The sequence below is a fragment of the Sceloporus undulatus genome, chromosome 2 (assembly GCF_019175285.1).
Source record: "Sceloporus undulatus isolate JIND9_A2432 ecotype Alabama chromosome 2, SceUnd_v1.1, whole genome shotgun sequence".
NCBI lineage: Eukaryota > Metazoa > Chordata > Lepidosauria > Squamata > Phrynosomatidae > Sceloporus > Sceloporus undulatus.
The window spans coordinates 220,034,619-220,055,049 of record NC_056523.1 but is presented as its reverse complement, the minus strand read 5'-3'; the positions used below and the strand labels follow the sequence as shown (position 1 = coordinate 220,055,049).

General features: G+C 42.0%; 1 protein-coding gene across 1 annotated transcript; it reads right to left on the bottom strand.

Annotated features, from left to right (window-relative positions):
- Positions 1-799: 799 nt before the first annotated feature.
- DCTN6 (dynactin subunit 6) lies at positions 800-15,712 on the bottom strand. The gene is made up of 7 exons (XM_042454929.1): positions 15,601-15,712; positions 11,577-11,641; positions 8,301-8,406; positions 7,221-7,309; positions 4,938-4,985; positions 2,551-2,693; positions 800-1,065 (listed from the first exon to the last, which is right to left on the bottom strand). Exons 1-7 carry the CDS (start codon positions 15,642-15,644, stop codon positions 967-969), a joined length of 594 nt encoding a protein of 197 aa, XP_042310863.1. The 5' UTR covers positions 15,645-15,712; the 3' UTR covers positions 800-966.
- Positions 15,713-20,431: the final 4,719 nt, after the last annotated feature.

Here is a 20,431-nt window from a genome sequence, read left to right as displayed (position 1 = left end):
ATACTTAACTTTCTTCAGTTGCATGTTTTGTGCAATGAAAAGAGATAACAGGCTTATCCTGAGACTGCTATTATGGGAGATAATTAGCACACCACCTAAATAAGCTAGTCAGAAGGAAATCCTACTTTATTCAGTAACGCTTACTACTAAGCATGCTTAGGATTGCAGTCTGCACACATAAGACTGAAGTTAAGAAAGGTAAAGGTATTCCCCGTTGACAAGGATGTCAAGTTGTGTCCGACCATAGGGGGTGGTGCTCATCTCAGTTATTAAGCCAGAGAGCCATTACTCTGTGATCATGTGGCGAGCATGATTGCACAGAACGCTGCTTACCTTCCCACCAGAGTGGTACCTATTTATCTACTTGCATTTGCATGCTTTCGAACAGCTAGGTTGGCAGAATCTGGGACTAATGATAGGAGCTTACCCCATCATGCGGTACCCGGGCCTCAAACTGCCAACCTTGCCGATCTTGCAATCAACAGAGTCAGCATCTTAACCACTTGAGCCACCACATCCCTTGGAAGATTGAAGTTAATGGGACTTTAAAGTGTTTAATTTGTCTGTGACAGTTTGCCTCAATATCACAAAAAGAGCATTTTAACACTAAAAGCACAGCTTGGGTAGGCTTGTTTGAAGGAGATGGGAATTGTACTCCAATACATCTGGAGCACCTCAAGCCAGCTAAGACTGGCTTAACAATTCCTCCTTCAGTGAAAACACAGAATTCTATCAAACAGGAAAAGCAGAGACAATTCAGATAAACAAAGCATACTGTAAAGAATATAAACCCACCAAAGACAATACATTAGCTTTTATTTTTCATCATTTTAATAAATAAAATTATGTTACACAATGGAATGAGTGAGTTAGCAAAAGGAAACAAGTTAGTTCTTGCAGACGTGAAGTTCTGAAAGCAGAGGAAAACATCCCAACCACAAGTTCAGTAATCATGCAGAGAGATCTTCAGTTTTTGACTGGAGTAGAAGTTGCTTTCATGGCCTTTTTAAGATGGTGATAGTTTGGCAGAATTTTCATTAGGAAGTCCAGTTGCAGTGTTTGTGGCTAAAAGGAACAGCACATGTGTTAAAAAGAAGAGAGATGATAACAAGGATGGGCAGTCTCAGTTCAGTTACCTATCCTTTCTATTCTAACAGGGACAGAATAAATATATCCAGTAATTTGATCAAGCAAGAACACAGCACCAAGGAAGACACAAAGGAAGGAACACAAATACAGTAATCTGGCCTCCAGAAATTTCCTGTCCAATACACCCTTATTTCTCCTTGCCACATATAATTTCATTTTTATTTAGTAATGTTTAGACCAAAGACCATTTGCATGATAAAATACAATGTAACAGGTAAGAGCAGCATTATATAAGTACAACATAAAATAAATAGCATAACAATCTTGCATATAAAGAATTTAAAATTCAATTTGGTTAAAATAAAAAAATACAACAAATGATACTATAATTAAGTGAGAGCATCCCCAGAGCAATCAACAACAGTATCAGCAATATATATCTCACCTGAATTTTCATTGTTGCCCGGACAAAAAGAGAAACCTTGAGAATTACCATAGAATCAGTATCAGACAGAAAAAAAAATATATAAAAAAACTTTTCTGAAACAGCATTAGAATCTAAATAAGGCAGAATAGATTCCAGAAATTTGGATCTAGATTCAGAATGTAATGGATAAGAAAACAAATAATGAGGCAAATCCTCAATTTCTGGGTCCCCACAAATACACAGGCAAAGGACCAAATGGATACACAGGGGAATGGCCAAAGGGACCTTGCTACATATCACAAAACTCACAGGTTTTCAGCACAATTTAAGAAAAACAACAGTCTTCTAATTTTTTTTCAGGAATGTGAATTGCAACTGAGGCTTTAAGGGAAAACAAACTTCTCCTTCCACACTTCAGCTGTTCATAGTCATGTAGATACCCACCCCTAATATTCCAGTCAAGAAGTTAGGGATCCTAAAATGTTCCTCCGCTTAGGCAGGACTGGGTCATTGTCAAAGCCTATGCTGTCTGATCTTTAAATACAGTAGCTAGAAAACTAGAACCAGTATAATGATCTGAAGTAGGTTTAAGTTTGTTCTAATTGAGGTTTTGCATAATGTCTGAACTGACAAGCTGGTTATGGTGGTAAAACCTGATTTCTTTGGAAGGTTACTATTCCAAAAAAGACATAATGAACTGAAAAGCAAACTAAGAAAATGAGAGAATCACAAGATGATCCCTTCTCTTTAGCTCAGCTGCAGTTTATGCCTAGATGTATTAGATCACAGTCTACTGGTGCTTATTCTCGTCTCTTCATTTGAGTAACTTCTCTTGTTTTAACAGGTGTGAGAGGCCGAGGCAGACATTACCCATCAGAGAAATACAACTCTTTATGCACATATATACACAATTTCCACAACTCTCTATTCCTGAAACAAATTATCTTCAGACCAGATTACATTGGCAAAGTCATACTCTTGCAAGAGGAAGACAGACTCAAGTCAGGCAGCATGTGCTCTTTCTATGCACTCACCTGTGGCCTTTCAGTCTGAACTCGACGGAGACAGTCAGCTCCATAGATTACTGTGTTCTCAGGAATAACTTCATAGGTGTTGACATTGCAGCAGGCACCAATGATACAGCCACTTGTCAAGATCACATTCCTACCCACATAAGCTACAGAAACAAGACGTTTAAGACTCATATTAACATACAATAAGAACCCACAGCCCGGTATTCTCTCTTTAACTCTACCACCAACATAATTCTCTGACTGCCATCCATTTGTTCTCCAGTTTTTGCCACCTTGTTTCTATAATTGTATAGTTTACTGAACTGTGTTTGTATTTGCCAAAGAGCTACAACCAGTTTTGGCTGCAACCATGTGCACATTCAGAAATGTGTCCTTCCAATTTCAAGCCTGACTTCCAAGTGTGCATGGATCGCAGTCTAACTGTATTCTACCCACAGGTTGGCATTCTCTTTATCTTTTAGCAGAATAGAGAGAGGCCTCTGCGTTATTAGAGCTTGCAAGGGGACAGAGCATAGTGGTAGAATGCTCTCCAACATTAAATGCTAAATTTTACAACCCACTGAATAGTCTAAACCAAGAGACATGTTGTTTGAAGATGATGAGAATTACAATCCAATATCTTTGGAGGAAACTTGTCTGGGGAAAGCCAGTCTGACTCTTTTGTCAAATTCTGATCTTTCCATGATCTTTCACTTTCCCTCAAAAGCCATTCCAGTCAAGCAGCCCTTGAATGAACTGGTTGAAAAGAAAATGTTTACTCAGAATTTCATGAACACAATTGGCCTGGCAGAAATACTGTCCCAGATTAAGGGTTCAGTTCTGAGGTGGCCTTTGATAACAGCAACTTTGCTTTTCTAAGCACCAGTGGAACAAGATGATTTTAGATTTCTGACTTAATGGTCTTACAGGGAACCCACTCTTTTATTTGGTCAAGTGCATTGCCATATTCTGAAGTAAGATAGTCCTCCTGCATTAGGGGCCCTCCTCCTCATTTTGCAGAATGGGCCCTGAACCTTTGCTTCCAAATCCTACTCTGATGGCATTACTGTCTCCAGGGTTCCAAAATATATAAGCTGGGCTACCACAATAAATTGCCATTGAGAACTTTTAATTTCTTTCCATAGCCTTCATTTCCTCACATTAGTGATGCTCAACACTACAGTGGGCCCTTGGTATCTGCTGGGATTTGGTTCCAGGGCCCGCCTGGATATCAAAATCCATGGATGCTCAAGCCCCTTTAAATAGAATGGCAAAGTAAAATGGTATCCCTTATATAAAAGGACAAAATCTAGGTTTGCTTTTTGGAATATTTTAAAGCCATGGATGCTTGAATCCATGGATTAAAAAATTCATGGATATGGAAGGCTGACTGTACTACTAATCATATGCTGCCTTAAGAAATATGCGCTCTATATTTTAAATTGGAGGTGAGTTTGGGGAGGGTTTGAAGGCAGGGACAGTAATAATGATGGCATATACTTAGCCTTCAGTTTCCACATTAAAATATCAAAATAAGAGAATACTCCTACAACTCATTTGCTTGTCTGAATAAGTCTCACTGCAGAGGTTGTGGAAAGTCTAAATGCAAAGGTTATTGACTTTTTCTGTCCAAGGAACTCCTTGGAACAGCCTTTGCACATTGCACAGGATTCTTGGGATTATCAGGATACACATTCCACTCATGTCAAGAATTTGCCAGCCTTGTTGGACTCATTGCTGTCCCATGTAAACACAGAAAGTAGGAGAGAACACTCCCACTTGCCAACATTGCTTTTAGGCTGTGCATTTCAGAAGAAGAATGAATTGGTGAGCGATCTGTTTTTCAGAGAAGGCTATCTGCCCTCTGAGGAACCCTTTATTTTCAGAGTACAGCTGGAAAACCAAGATCTGAGTGGAAGACAGTTTGAAAAACAAACAAAAACCTCCACAGACTGCTAGGGACTTACCTCCAACTCTATTTCCTTAGGATTGGATTGGAAGTGAAATGTACAATGCAGCATCACTGTACCAGACTGAGAGTCAGTTCTGCACATAAGCCATTTAAACATTAAGGGATATGGAAATGGAATATGACAACAAACAGACCAGAATCAATGAAATAGCTAAGCTGAAATACATTACTCCCACCAGAATTGGAAATAATTACTCCTTTCTGCAGCCCCCACCTATCTCAAAACCTGCTCTGGAAGGCTGGGAAAGACCCTGGAGCAGGTATGTGATGTGCAGGGGGCCGGCTATATGAAAAAGAGGGTTTACTGATTCAGGTGGGAGCAGGATGATCTAGCTTAAATAGCAGATTGGATCCTTGCAGCACACAGCATAGTGTAAGAGCTGGGATAAGAGAAAATAACTAATCACTAGATTTCCCACTTAATCAGGACATTTACCTTTGGATTCAATTACATTGTTGTCTCCGATTTTCATTGCTTGAGAATCTACAAGTTGTGGTTAAGAAATTCAGTGGTCAAAATATATTCAGTATTTTGAATGTAATTTCCCCCCTTTATTCTTTCTCCCGTTATCCTGAAGTCCTCCAAATAAAAGCCCACAAGCAACGTCAGGAAATGTAACTTGCTGTCTTTACAACACTGGTGACAGAAAAATCTAACTACTTAAAAAAAAGTTTTAATGTAAATCCTACCTTCTTCTAAGCAGCTAGTAGAAGTGATCCCTTTGGGCAAACACTTCTGAGGCAATTCAGCAGATTTATCACTTATCATCTGAAATAAATATTTTATAATGATATTTGGTTTATCCAAAATCTGGCTATGAATTTTACTGCATTGTCAAAAGCCAGTCCATTGTTCAAAGCAGCCAGTTGTGGAGCCAGAGATCTGCAACTGCTACAGCATCACAGGCTATGACAAACCGCCATAAAAGAGGTATGGCGTATTGAATCAGTTTCAGTGTAACAGCATTAGTGAAAATTTCTTCATGAACAACCAACTAGCTGCTATAACTATGAATGTGTTATAGCAAAGCTTTTTTTTTTTACTCAATGGCCTCAAAAATTACAAGTCACTGAAAAGAGGTCCAACAGGGGCATTAAAAATAGGCAGAGGAAAAAAGATAGGCTCTGCGGGAAGCTTAGTAACTCACAGCTCATTACATCAGTAGAGCTTCAACTAGTTATAAGACACAGTAACACCAGTGCTGGAGAAGAGTTCTATAGGTACTATGGACTGCCAAATAGACAATAAATAGATCCAAGAGCAAATTAATCCTGAACTTTCACTAGATACTATGACTTGTACTGTGGGCACATCATGAGACCGATATGACTCATTGGAAAAGAAGATAAGGATTCTTGGTAAGAGGAAAACCACATCACAGATAGATTTATTCAATCACGGAAGTCACAGCCCTGGGTTTGCAAAACCTAAGCAAGGCTTAGATCAGGGCTCAGGGAATCTTTCATTCATAGGGTAGTCATATGTCAAAATGGACTTGATGATTAACAACAGCCAATTTAGCAAAGAGTGGGGAGATAAATGCTGCTTTCATGCTATTTTACAGGTGCTGAACAGTGGATTACAATTTAAAACTCAGACTGCAATGGTTCATCCTCTAAATTCAGTGAAAAATCTTAATGCTTTTAATCTAGCAAGGTGAACAAGGATCCTGTTCACACTGGTTTTTGTTGTTGTTGTTGTAACCCTTGTACTTGAAATACAGGAAGCATTTATTTCATTTCATATTCTTTGTGAAGATATGACAAATCACAATTATCTTGTGCAGTGTGCTATTGTAGTGAAAAAATATATTTATAGGCTGTATCCACACTGCAGAATGAATCTAGTTTGACACCACTTTAACTGTCATGGCTCAATGCTATGGAATGCTGGGAAGTGTCGTTTGTTTTGGTACCAGAGTAGTTATGTGGCTCTGGTGCCACAACAAACTACAGTACAGTACATTTCTCAGAATTCCATAGCACTGAGCCATAGCAGTTAAAGTGTGTCAAACCAGATTATTTCTGCAGTGCAGATAGAGCTGTGGTAAAACAAATGAATGATTTATATATTATTGGGATTCACCATACATCCCGCAACCACAATTAAGATGACCCCACACTGAATGTGAGCTAATTAAATTTGTAGATGTGCCTGAATAAAAAAAACAGCGGTCTGCAGGCACCTATTTTACCTGTGGAGGGACGCTGCAGCTGCCAAGCAGCACGGCTCCGTGGTAAAAAGAACCCAGTTCTTCTGTGTTCTTTTTGCGCCTCTCAGGTTATGTTGCGAGTGCAGCAATGGTGCACTCTTCACGTAAGTGATGCGCAGTGACATGCCGATGCTGTGTGTCGCTTACACCAAGATGGCAGCCCCTGTGTGGACGGGAGGCCGCCATTAGGCAGCCACCCGCACGTACTAGGGTTCTGGACCATACAGTTGCCGCATGGTCTGGAACCCTACTATTGCCACTGCCACGCCGCATTTGGGCCGTCTGTCTCGGCCCACAGAAACATTAATAAGTGACTAATGACATATGTTTGATCGTAGATAAGACATACAAATGGTGTAGACATTCTAGACAATTCTTACGCAAAACAGAAATTTGACGAGCTGCTACATCACAAAACAGTTCTCATTTCTCAGGTATTATATAACTTTCACCGTAATGCACAAACACAGACCTCTCCCTTTTAACACTACTCTTCAGAAGGATACAACAGCCAACTTCAAACACGTTATTGGTGCCAATTATCATTGGTTTAGCTTCCACTCCTTCTGTATCAGGGGTAATATTTTCAGGATAGCTGTAAAAGAATTGAAAGGAAGTATTAAAATTATATTTTTTAAAAGTCATGCTATTATCTTGTAAACTCTTTAAAACTGTATTTAAATTTGGTAGCTGCACAGTTTGGATTTCCTGCTCAATATGTTTTTCTGTGTTGATTTTCTGGTAGGAGTTGTGTCTGGTCAAAATTGTATGTTCTACCAAAAAGAGAAGCCAGATAGGAAAGTTATGCTATGTATGCATCTATCAAAAATATTGCACAAAACTGCGCCGCATGCACAAGCCCCATTGAAAACAATGGGGCTCGAGCATACGTAGTATTTGCTGTGTGTGTGTGTGGGGGGGTGTCCGGAATGGATCCTCCACGTAAGGCAAGGGTGCACTGTATTTCATTTATTTATTTATTCAGTGCATCTGAAAAGCGGATTAATATTCACAAAATCTTATGCTTCAAACAAACTAGTTAGTCTCTAAGGTGCTACCAGATTCTTTTTTCCACCACTGTGTTTTCCTTTTTATGCTATGACAAGACTAACACAGCTATCTCTTTGGTATTTATTTTTTATTGTATTGTATTGTATTGTAATAAGGCATGAAAAAGGTAATATGAAAAGGTGGCCCTCTTGTCTAATAGTGACTGGTATTTTATTAACTTGTAATTTAGCTTACACTTCTACAGTATTTCAAAAAGGCACCTCTACCAAGGTTTTTACATTGTGGAAGACTACATTTAGACAGCTGGCCAATCAGCTAAAAATCATTTCACTGTTACTTCAACCTATTAAAAAAAGAACTACCAGTAATATTTCTTAGGGTAACTCAGATATTATCCCTACAGTTTGATCAAGCAATTTATTTTGGAGCTCAACCTCTGTAAAGCATAGCCAGAATGGCCAGGACCAGCATAACAAAATCTGTAGTCCAAAACATCTGGAGGACACCAGGTTGGGAATCCTGCCATAACAACTGCAAGCAATATAGGACGATTCATCACATTGAATCATACTAACCCATTAATGATAATCGCTTGTTCTTCTATGAGGTTGCCTTCTCCGATCACTATTGGTCCAGCTTCTGCAATGATTCGTGCTTTGGGGTGAATCACTGTCCGAGGCCCTGCAGAAAACACCCAAGATTTGTCCTTGATGCAACATTAATATTGAACAAAAAATACTTCATGGTAGTACATGCACATGCAGAAGAAAGTGCTTTCATTTTTCAAAGCTGACTTCAAGTGTGCAGGGATCTCAGTCATGTCCAATTGCACCCTGTCCTCAAGTTGGTACTCTCTTTAATTTCTTAACAATATAGAAAAAATACAAGGGCCGGTGGGATAGAGGGGGAAAACATCCCAGAAACAAACACTAAATCTTACTACCGTATTTTCCGGCGTACAAGACGACTTTTTAGCCCAGGAAAATCTTCCCCAAAGTCGGGGGCCGTCTTGTATGCCGGAAAGCCCCTGGGTCCTAAAGAGAGTCCTCGGTAGGGAAGCCTTCTCTCAAAGGCAAAGGAGCGTCCTCCTCCGTTCCTTCCCTCCTTTGCTTTCCCCTTTCTTTCCTTCCTTTCTTCCTTCCTTCCCTTTTTCTTTCTTTTCTTCTGGCTCCAGCCTGAGAGTGAGGCTGGCTAGCCTTTGGAGTCACACACTCACAGTTTTCAGCCAATGAGAGAGAGGGCTGGAGAGTGGTCGCCACCCCACCCTCAGAAAAGGGTCTCTCTCTCTCTCTTAGCCCCTGAGTCCCTCTGAGAGCCAGGCTACAGAGCAACCAATCCTGTTTGGATGGAGTCACACTAACAGCCAATCAGAGAGAGGACAGTGGTTGCCCCCCCGCCCTCACAAACTACAATTCCCAGGATTCCCTGGTTTTTCAAGGGAATTGCCTCCATGCTTCCAGATCCCAGCCCCAGAGAATGAGTCTACAGCATAATCAGTGTTGCCAATTTAAGTCCACTTCTGCAGGTGCATTTGGATTTAATAATGATAACAATAATGGTGATGATGATGATAGAGAGAGAGATCTTGTAGCACCTTTGAGACTCACTGAAAGAAAAGTTGGCAGCTTTCCTAGACTTAAGCGTACTTCCTCAGATGCATGGGAATTGTAGTTCATTGTGGCACCAGAGCTCTTTCTCACAAAACTACAATTCCCAGAGTTCCCTAGCACTGAGCCAGGGCAGCTACAGCGGTCTCAAACTGGATTATTTCTGCAGTATGGATTGGACCTTGAGCATTTTTAATAACCAAGGTCCAAAACACACTGCAGAAATAATCCAGTTTGTGACCACTTTAACTCTCCTGGCTCAGTGCTAGGGAATCCTGGGAATTGTAGTTTGTTGTGGCATCAGAGCTCTTTCTGACAGAGAAGGCTCAATGTCTCACAAAACTACACTTCCCAGGGATCCCTAGCACTGAGCCAGGGCAGCTAAAGCAGTCTCAAACTGGATTACTTCTGCAGTGTGTCGTGCATCCAACTCAGGCTGCATCTTCATTCCAGAGACAATCCAGTTTCGTACTGTTTTAACTGCCATGGCCCAGTGCTATGAATTCCTGGGAATTGTAGTTTGTTGTCACACCAACGTTTCCTGAGAGAGACGGTTAAATGTCTCAGAAAACTAGAATTCCCAGGATTCCATAGCACTGAGCCAGGGCAGTGAAAGGGGTGTCAAACTGGATTATTTCTGCAGTGCAGTTGCAGCCGAACACGTTTCTATTTGGCACAAAGCTTCCTGGGCTTTGATTCCAATAGGAGCCACTTGAACTGCCACGGCTCCATCCATACAGAATCCCTGGGATTTGTAGTTTGGAGCAGCGCCCCCCCCCGGCATTCTTTGGGCAGAGAAGGCAAAAGACCTTATAAAACTACAAATCCTAGGATTCCAATAGGATGGAGCAGCAGCTCTTAAAGTGGTGTCAAACTGCATTAATTCTAAAGTGTAGATGCACCAAGAGGAAGGGCGGGAGGAGTTGTCGAGGCGGGTGAAATAATGTTGTGTATGCTGTTATTTCAAACGTGGAACACACTCCTTCCTCAGAGTGTAGTGGAGTCTCCCTCCTCTTCCCCTCCTTTTCTTCTTTCTCCTTCTCCTTTTTTCTCCTACCCCCTCTTTCTCCTCTGTCGCTGCTGCTGCTGTTGTTGTTGTTATTGCGTGTGCCTTCAGCTCCTTTCTAACTTATCGTGGAAGAGAGGGGTGGTCTTATACGGTGAGTATATCCCAAACACTCTATTTTAAGTTGTAAATTTGGAGGTCGTCTTATATGCCGGAATATACGGTACCTACAAGAATAATCTAAAGCTACTACAGTAATTGGTTTGAGTCGACAAATGGTTGCAACATGGAATCAACAAGGAAGTTAAGTTGTGAGCAAATTTTATTTTGTACCAAAGAAGAGACATCCACTATGCTCTTAACCAGTGGATAGGGATGGTTAGAACACAAGCAAGAATTTACCTTTCTAGCAGGAGCACAAGTAGCCTTTCAAGAATCCCTGTATTTCTGATCAGCTTTCTGGCTACATCCATCAAATTATCACTCCTATTATATAATTTTAACTATAAATAACAGACCTGTTTACATTTTCTCCCCTGTCTTTAAACCTATCTTGTTCCATTAATATCCTCCCACCTTGACCACAAGGAGTGCTTGTCTCATTGAACATCCACACATGCAAGTAAGCTGTACATACACATACCCCCCCAAAATCCAATGCATTTAGGTCTGAACACCATGACTGATATCTCATATCCTTGGATTTGTGGCTTAAGCACATTGAAACATGTGCCTCATTCTAATTTTATCCACATGGATAGCTATCAAAAGAGGAAGCACAAACAAAGGCAGAGCCTCACAAGACAAATGCACTCAGGGAGAGCATTTGATTCAGTTCCAACAAACTGCCACAATCTACTAGGTATTAATACCAAAGTCTGAGGCCATCATTTTTAGAATGAGGATGCAATATAAGAAAAGTAATTCTAAGAAATGAAATATATTTTCAGGCCTTGTTGATAATCCTGCTTTTACTTTTTCACAATTAAATTTCAAATGATGCTCTTGGTTACTGTACTATCATTATGCAGCTCACTGTTATGTGGAGCAGCTTAATCAGGAGTACTTCTGAAAAGACAATGAACTACCCAAGACATATCATCCAATGCTTGTTTTACAGCAATAATGCACTAATGGAGAATTAAGAGGAATTTCTGTATTAGCTTCTAAGTTCTGATAGTTACTGCAAGTAATTCCAAAGATGCCAAAAAAAACCCACACAAGCAATTTTTTCTTACCTATTGTGACATCTCCCTTGATTTCACTCTCTACACAAACAACAGCACCAGGAGCAATCTTGACACTAGAAAAGAGATCAATAGAAATAGTAATCATGTTGTGCATTTCCACAGAAAATATGTGCATTTTAAAAGTAAATTCAGTTGATTATGAGAGAACCTAGAACCTTGCAGTGGCTCTCTGCACTAGAACTAGGCATCTTTCTGGACTGCCTTACTAGAAGAGGTTCTAGAGCAGGGTCTGGCAACCCCTGGCCCACGGGCCGGATCTGGCTCGCCGAGGCCTTGGGACCGGCCCCAGCCTGGTCCTGCCGCCGACTGCGAGGCAATCGGCGGCAGAACCTCTCGCGCAAGAGGCCATGCAGCGGGCCTGTAGGAGCCCCGCTGCGGTCGCCGGATCCCTCCAGGAGCCGCAGTGGGCCTGTAGGAGCACCGCTGCGGTTGCCGGAGCACTCCAGGAGGGCTCCAGGGGCTGCAGCGGGCCTGTAGGAGCCCCGCTGCGGTTGCCGGAGCCCTCCAGGAGGGCTCCAGGGGTCACAGCGGGCCTGTAGGAGGCCATGCAGTCCCAGGACTCCCTCTTGGCGGAAGAGAGGCCTGGGGCTGCAAGGGCCGTGGAGGAGCCCAGGAGCGGCGGGCCGCTTCTGCAGGCTCCTTCTCAGCCCATGCAGCCCAAAGCCTCCTCCTGGAGAGAGAAGCCTGGGGCTGCAAGGGCGTGGAGGAGCCCAGGGTGGCCTGCCCAAGCCCTTCCCTTCGGCCAAAAAGGCCCCTTGGAGCCCTTTCGGCCAAAGAGGAAGAGCCGAAGGGAGGGCCTGGGAGGGTGGAAGCTCCACCCCCGGCACGCAGCCCCGCCCCTGGAGGGTTGGAAGTTCCCCCCCCCCCCGGCCTTCGGCCCCCCAGTTGTCTGAGGGACAGCAACCCGGCCCCCGGCTCAAAAAGGTTGCCTACCCTTGTACTAGAGATACAAGGTTACTGTGAATCCCATTCTTTCTGGACAGGCAATTACAGAAAGTGCTGCTAAGGCATTTTTGTTCAATGCCTCAGTTGCCACAGCCCCTATAGTGACTCCATTTTGGTTTCCATGCTATTTATTACCAGTGTCAAACTGGTAGGAAAGGTCACATGTGAATTTGGATTTTAATATTGTAAGTATGTAAATGACACCCAACAGTTTCTTTCCTGTCTACTGAATACCAGGGTGGCTATACAGTTCTTGCACCAAGACACTAATAGATGAAACAAAGGCATGCGGTCACTGGTAGATTTTGAAAGTCAAGGAAATTTAATGTCCATTTGCAATTCAAAGAAGTCAGAATTAACTTGAAGGTACACAACAATAAAAGTGAGGCTCTACTTAGTGACACTGCATTTCTTTGGGACGGATGGTAGAGGAAAAGTAGAGATTGCAGGGAGCCACTTAGGACAGGGGTGAAGAAAACATCCCCCCTCCAGAAATGTTGCTTAATGGCAACTTTTAGCATTTGTCACTAGTGGTTATGCCAAATGGAGTGATGTGAGTTGCTGCCCAACATATAGAGTGCCACACATCCCCAAGCTTTGGCTCATGACTTTTAGAAAGTTTGGGGAACCAATTTCCAAGTCTGCAGGCAAAGCAATTATAAACAGTTTAGATTATAAACCTCCGGGAAGCATCTCCTATTTATTTCATTTTAAAAAATATATGCCCGCATTCATTTTTTTCTCATGGCTGCATTAAAGTAAATAAAAACAAGAGCTTTTTGCCTTCAACATCACTATGTTAGGAACTATACAAAAGAACAAGGTCTGAAGAAGCAGATAAAAAAAATAGCAGAAATTAATTTCAAGTGGGAGAATTATCCAAATCTTTCACAAACGAGGTTATTCCTGTCAGATGTGAGAGCGTTATCTGCCGCTATCCAGTGAAAAGGGGATGTAAACAGAAGAGACAACGAATTCATGAAGCTTATGCAGCCTCAGCAGGCCTAGCACATTTGTCGTTGTTGTTAACCACCATCGAGTTGAAAACTATTTATGGAGACTCTGTGGATGAAACACCTCCAAGACTCCCTATCCACCACTGCTCTGCTTATGTGTTATGTGCAAGATTTGCTGCCATCGCCTTTCCCTGAGACTGAGGACATATGACTTGCCCAAGGAGGTCACCAATTGGGTTTTGATGGCCGAGCAGGATTTGAATTTTGGTCTCCTGAGTCGCAGTCCAACACTCAAACCGCTACGCCATGCTGGCTCTCCTGCTCTGCATAAGTCCTGTAAACTCCTTAATGGAGTGCATCCATCTTACAGCGGTCCCCCAAACTGTGCTCTTTAAAGGATTTTGGTTTTCAGCTCCCAGAATCCCAGACTAATTTGTCAACATGGCTGAGGCTTCTGGGAGCCAAAGTTCAACATCTCTTAAAGGGCATAGTTTGGGGACCCCTGAATGAAGCCTTGCTCTCTTTCTCCTTGCCCTCCACCTTTCCTAGCATTATTGACTTTTCTAATGAGTCTCGCCTTCTCATGATGGGACCAAAATATGACAGCCTCAATTTATTCATCTTGGCTTCTAGTGGAATTTCTGGCTTGTTCAAGGACCCATTAGTTTGTCTTCTTGGCTGTCCACAGGATCCTCAGCACTCTTCTCCAGGAACATATCTCAAGTGAGTTCATTTTCTTTCTATCTGCTTCCTTCACTGTCCAGCTCTCACATCTGTGCATGGTAACTGGGAACACAATGGCTTGGATGAGTCTAACTTTGGTACTCAGTGGTACTTTACACTTTGGGATCTTTTCTGGTTCCTTCATGGCTGCTCTTCTCAGTCCCAGATCCAAAACACACTGCAGAAATAATCCAGTTTGAGACCACTTTAACTGCCCTGGCTCAATGCTAGGGAATCCTGAGAATTTATTTTTTATCTTAATTTTTTAAATTGAATTTACTAAATATGTATGCATTCATTAGCATACATATCTTTTAAATCGCACATTAAATTTATCTTATACAATCTACTTATTCTAGTTCCTTAACGTTCACTCTACCCATACTTCCTTAGACTTCCTTCCCCCATTTTCATCATTTCTAAGTGACTTTCTTTATCCTGACCTTATTTCCTTATCTATTAAGTTGCTATCTTCAAGAAGAAAAAAATTCTTATGATTTGTGTCTTTACAGCTTAAAATAATTTCTAATTACTATTTTCCATATATTAGTCTGTTTCTCCTGCAATATTGCTATGATATAATAATATAATATAATATAATACATTCTACATCTACTCATAGTGTGTCTTATCCATATAACTATGTCCTCAGGTGCCCCCATTTCTCCTTTATATATGTAATCACAGCTGACCACTCTGCATCAGAATTTCCCAAGGGTTTGTTTCCTGAGAATTGATTGTGGCACCAGAGTCCTGAGACAGAGAAGGCTGAATGTCTCACCAAACTACACTTCCCAGAATCCCCTAGCCCTGAGCCAGGGCAGTTAAGGCGGTCCCAAACTGGACTATTTCTGCAATGAGTTTCACAGGCTAGTCTCCTTCTCACCTCATGGCTTCAGTTCCCGTTTATCTTAACTGAGCTAAAACACACACAGTAAACCAGGATGGTGTAGTGGTTTAAGTGACTCAAGAGACCTGGGTTCGAGTCCTGGGAGTGCCATGGAAGCCCATTGGGTGACTTTAGGCAGGTCACACTCTCTCAGCCTCAGGGAAAGGCCTCCTCTGGGCAAATGTGGCCAAGAAAACCCCATGATAGGTTTGCCTTAGGTAGTGGTCCCCAAACTGTGCCCTTTAAGAGATTTTGGACTTCAATTCCCAGAAGCCTCAGCCATGTTGGCCAATAGCCTGGGATTCTGGGAGCTGAAGTCCAAAACCCCTTAAAGAGCACACAGTAACAACAACAAACATCTATCCACAGCAACAACAGCAGCTGAGAGTGTGGCACCCTGAGTTTATACCAAGCCAAGGTATCTCCTTATAGGGAGATGAGAAGGAAGGCGCTCTCTGCCCCACAAACTCAGACCCACAACCGACCCAGGCGAGCTCACCTTTTCTGCACCTTCTCCGCCATTTTGTCCCTCCCTTCATCCATTGCTCGAAATTCGACTCGCCAGCCTGGCGATCTGGGGGCAGCGCCGCTCACAATCGACTCGTCATCCTGGCACTCGATGTGGGGGCGCTCGTTGGAGAGGATTTGGGCGTGGCCATGGGCGACGCGCAACCAATGAGAAACAATGGAGGGCGGGGCCAAAACGCAGTCAGGCCCCGCCCACTACTCTTCAATGTCCCTCAGAAAAATGAACAGTTCAGTTATGAGTTAATTTTACCTCATGACTACAGAAGGCTGCATCCGCACTGCAGAAATAATCCAGTTTGGTACCGCTGTAACTGCCCTGGCTCAATGCTATGGGATTTTGGGATTTGTACTTTGTTGTGATACTAGAGTTCTCTGACAGAGGAGGCTAAATGTCTCACAAAACTGCAAACCCCAGTGTTCCACACCATGGAACCAGTGAAAGCAGTGTCAAACTGGGTTATTTCTGCAGTGCAGATTCAGCCTGACACAGCTATGTCTTTTAATGTTTAGTTGAAGGTGTGGAAGTAGCTCAAAATACACATCCTCAGACACACACACAGAGCGAGAGCATTTAATACACACTATTTTCAATATGAAATTCCAGTCAAACCGCAGTTAAACCAGAGCCAAACTGCATTATTTCTGCAGTGCAGATGCGGCCCAGAGAGCAAAAGTATTTATTAACCATTTCATACACAATATTTTCAGTATAAAATACCAGAGTCAAACTGCAGATGCAGCCAAAGATGATGATGATAATGATGATGATGATGATTTAAAGAGCACTGTAGAATTTGCAGAGCCCTTTACATAGTAGAAATCATAATGAAATAAGAATAAAAACCTGCCAAACAGCACGCAGCCTAAAACACCAATATTACAAAATTAAAACGTCTCTAACATAATACAGCAAGCACGCAATCAAAACATAAACATCACGACAAATTAGCAGTCAGTGATATGGAAGGGAGAAGAGGGAGCCAGTGGTTTGAGCATTGGACCACGACTGTGGAGACCAGGGTTCGAATCTCAGCTTGGCCATATGTAAAACCCTGGATGACCTTGGGCAAGTCACACTTTCTCAGCCTCAAAGGGTGGCAATGGAATGTGGAGAAACCACAAATAACAACTTATTTTTTTATTTTTTTAGTGGAGAGATCACTTCTCTAGGAATTTCTAGGTCCCCCGGCACAACTTTGTCAGAGGTTGACCACAGAATCACTCTGGAAGACCTACAAATGCCCAGAGAAGTGTTTTCTCCAGCAGAGTTGCACTGGAAGACCGAGAGATTCCTAGAGAGAACATATTAATCAAATGATTCTCTGATTCTATGAAATCCACAAATAATCAAATCCACAGAAGTCAAAGCCACCAACGTACATGGAGAGCAGACTGTATAGCTGTGTAGTGTGAAAAGGCCCATGACATAACAATGGGCTTGCCCCAATTGTCTCAATAGTTTTTATCACACAAGGTTAGTAAAAATGCAGTTGCATAGGGTAATAGCATCGTCAGCAGGTAATTATCATATGATTTTGTATCTATCTTCAACGGTGCTACAAGTTTTCTCTACATACTGATTCTGTAGACTAACAAGGCTATATCTTTGAATGATGATGATGATGATGATGATGATATGCATCTGAGGAAGTAGACTGAAGTCTACGAAAGCTCATGCTGCCTATTTCTTTCTTTTAGTTAGTCTCAAAGGTGCTACAAGATCTCTCCACATACTGATTCTACAGACTAACACGGCTAAATAATAATAATAATAATAATAATAATAATAATAATAATAATAATAATAATAATATGCACCCAAGAAAGTAGACTGAAGTCTACGAAAGCTCATGCTGCCAACTTCTTTCTTTCTGTGAGTCTCAAAGGTGCTACAAGATCTCTCTACGTACCAATGCTACAGACTAACATGGTTATATCTTTGAACTGTGTCTCTCCCGTTCCTGATTTGCATTTTAATTGTTGCTGCAGAGATCCTTTTCATTTATGGTTCTTCTGCCACTGCCGCCACCATCACCACCATGTGTTCCCGGCTGGTTCTTCTTTTACAGAAAATTTGGTACCAGAAACAGAAACAAGATGGAAAGAAGAGAACAGGGATAATATAACATGTTTCTGCAAAAATTTTGAAATGAAAGAACCAGTCCAAGGAAGCTTTGCATAAGTAAAGAAAGATCCAAAACACACTGCAGGAATAATCCAGTTTGAGACCGCTTTTACTGCCCTGGTTCAGTGTTAGGGAAGTTTTTGTGAGGCATTTAGCCTTCTCTGTCAGAGAGCTCTGATGCCACAATAAACTACAATTCCCAGGATTCCCTAGCACTAGCCAGGGCAGTTAAATGGATTATTGCTATAGTGTGTTCTGGACCAAAAATATGCATAGAATCTTCTAGAGACCGTTGGAAATTTTCTTCCAAAATACATGCAGAGATTATTTTTAATTTCACCAGATTCCATTTTTCTTACGAGTTCTATTTTGGTGCATATACAGTATTTATATTTTTCAAAAACATGCTGAGTGTAGCTGGTGAGGCAGGCTAATCTGCTTTTCCCTTTTTTCTCTGTTTTGCTATTCATGCATGCTCAGAAAGAGATGTTGGGGGCAACTGCTGTCTTTTGTAGGCAGGCATGGTTGTTGTTGCAGTTGTGCTCCTTCAAGTTGTTTTCAACTTTTGGTGATCCTAACTTGGAGTTTTCTTGGCAAGATTTGTTCAGAGGACATTTGCCATTGCTTTCTCCTGAGGCTGAGAGAGTGTGACTTGTTCAAGGTCACCCAGTGGAGTTTATGGCTCAGCTGAGAATCAAATCCTGAGGTCTCCAGATTCACAGTCCAGAACTCAAACCACTACACCATGCTGGTTCTCCCATAGGCAGGCATAGAAAAATATAATAGGATCAACTGGAGAAGAATCCCATTCTTTCCTAACTCAGGCTTTATTGCACAAACACTGCAGTGTCCCATCACATTATCTTTATCAGGGACTTGGATGAAAGAACAGAGGGCATGTTTATCAAATCTGCAGGCAACACCAAATTGGGAGGGAGTGGGGGTAATATCCCAGAGGACAGGATCAAAATTCAAAATGACCTTAATAGATTAGAAAGCTGGGCCAAAGCTAACAAAATGAATTTCAAAAGTGAGAAATGTCAAGCAGGAATAATGAAATGCACAGATATAGGATGGGAGACTTGGCAACAAACAGTATATAAGAAAGAGATCTAGGAGTCCTAGTAGACCACAGTTTGAACATACAGCAGCTAAAAAGGCCAATATGATTCTAAACTGCATCAATAGAAGTATAGTGTCTAAATCAAGGGAAGTAGTCCCACTCTATTCTGCTTTGGTTAGGCCTCCCCTGGAATACTGTGTCCAGTTCTGGGTGCCACAATTCAAAAAGGATATTGAGAAGCTGGAGCGTGTCCAGAGGAGGTGACCAAAATGGTGAAAGGTCTGGAAACAATAAAGCCCTGTGAGGAGAGACTTAGGGAACTGGGTATGTTTAGTTTGGAGAAGAGAAGGTTAAGAGGTGATATGATAGCCCTGTTTCAATATTTGAAGAGGTGTCATATTAAGGATGGTGCAAACTTGTATTCTGCATCTGCCGAGAACAGGACCCAGAGCAACGTATTGAAACTACAGGAAAAGTGATTCCACTTCAACATTAGGAAGAACTTCCTGACACTAAGAGCTGTTCAATAGTGGAACATGCTCCCTCAGAGAGTGGTGGAGTCTCCTTCTTTGGACATCTTTAAACATAGCCTGGATGGCCATCTGTAACAGGGAGTGACAGATTTACTGCATGGCAGAAAGGGGGTTGCACTGAAGGAGCTGCCGGAGCCTTTGGGGGGATACAGATGGGCGGCTCCATGCAGACTGACGCGCTCCCTAAAAAGAAGTCGCCTAGAGTGACTTATTTTTAGGAGCACCATAATGGCGCTAGCGTGCCACAACGGCACCCCTTCTGGAGAATGCCCTTTGGGTGTGCATGCCCGTGTGGGTGGGGCTGCGGCAAGAAGGCGCATGGGCGCCGCTAGTAGAGCTGGGCGCATATGGATGCCCAGTCCTCCAGAACCCTAAAATCGGCCCCAGCCAGGCCTGCGCTTTGCACCAGTCTGTATTGGGCCTTAGTTAACAGAGGTATGCTTGTATTGCTTTGCACCATCACAACTGATATATAGTTGCATACATATTTTTACATAAAGATTTACCTTCTAAGTGATAGCTATTTGCCCTTCTACAGCTTAAGCTTGCAACATGTATAATGTGTATTTTGGTTCGTCCAATGAAGGTATCAATATTTTGTGAATTTTTGGATGATGCTGTACTTTACTATATGACCAATTATTATTATTTTGTTTATTTTATTTTATTTTCTTATTTCCATCTTTCTCCCAACATAGGGACTCAAGGCGGCCAACGTGGCCACCCTTGTAGATACTTTCTGGATGTGAAGACACTGCATTTTAGCCACAACAGAAGAATCCTAAAGAAAGAGCCAATGGACTGGGACTTTACTCTTTGAGTTTTCCATAAAGGTGCTTATGATTAACACTGTCAATTTTTTTCTTTCTCCTGTATGATTTTTTACACCTTCATCTGCTGAAGAAGCCAGTGGAGATTTGAAAGCTTGCATCATGTATAATGTGCATTTTGGTTGTCCACAAAAAAGTATCACTGTCTTGTGATTTTGGATGATATTGTAAATCCCAAGGTGATAGACATTAATAGCTAGCGAGAAGTATGTGTGTTTGGATGGGGTTGATGAATATAATGGTGAATTATT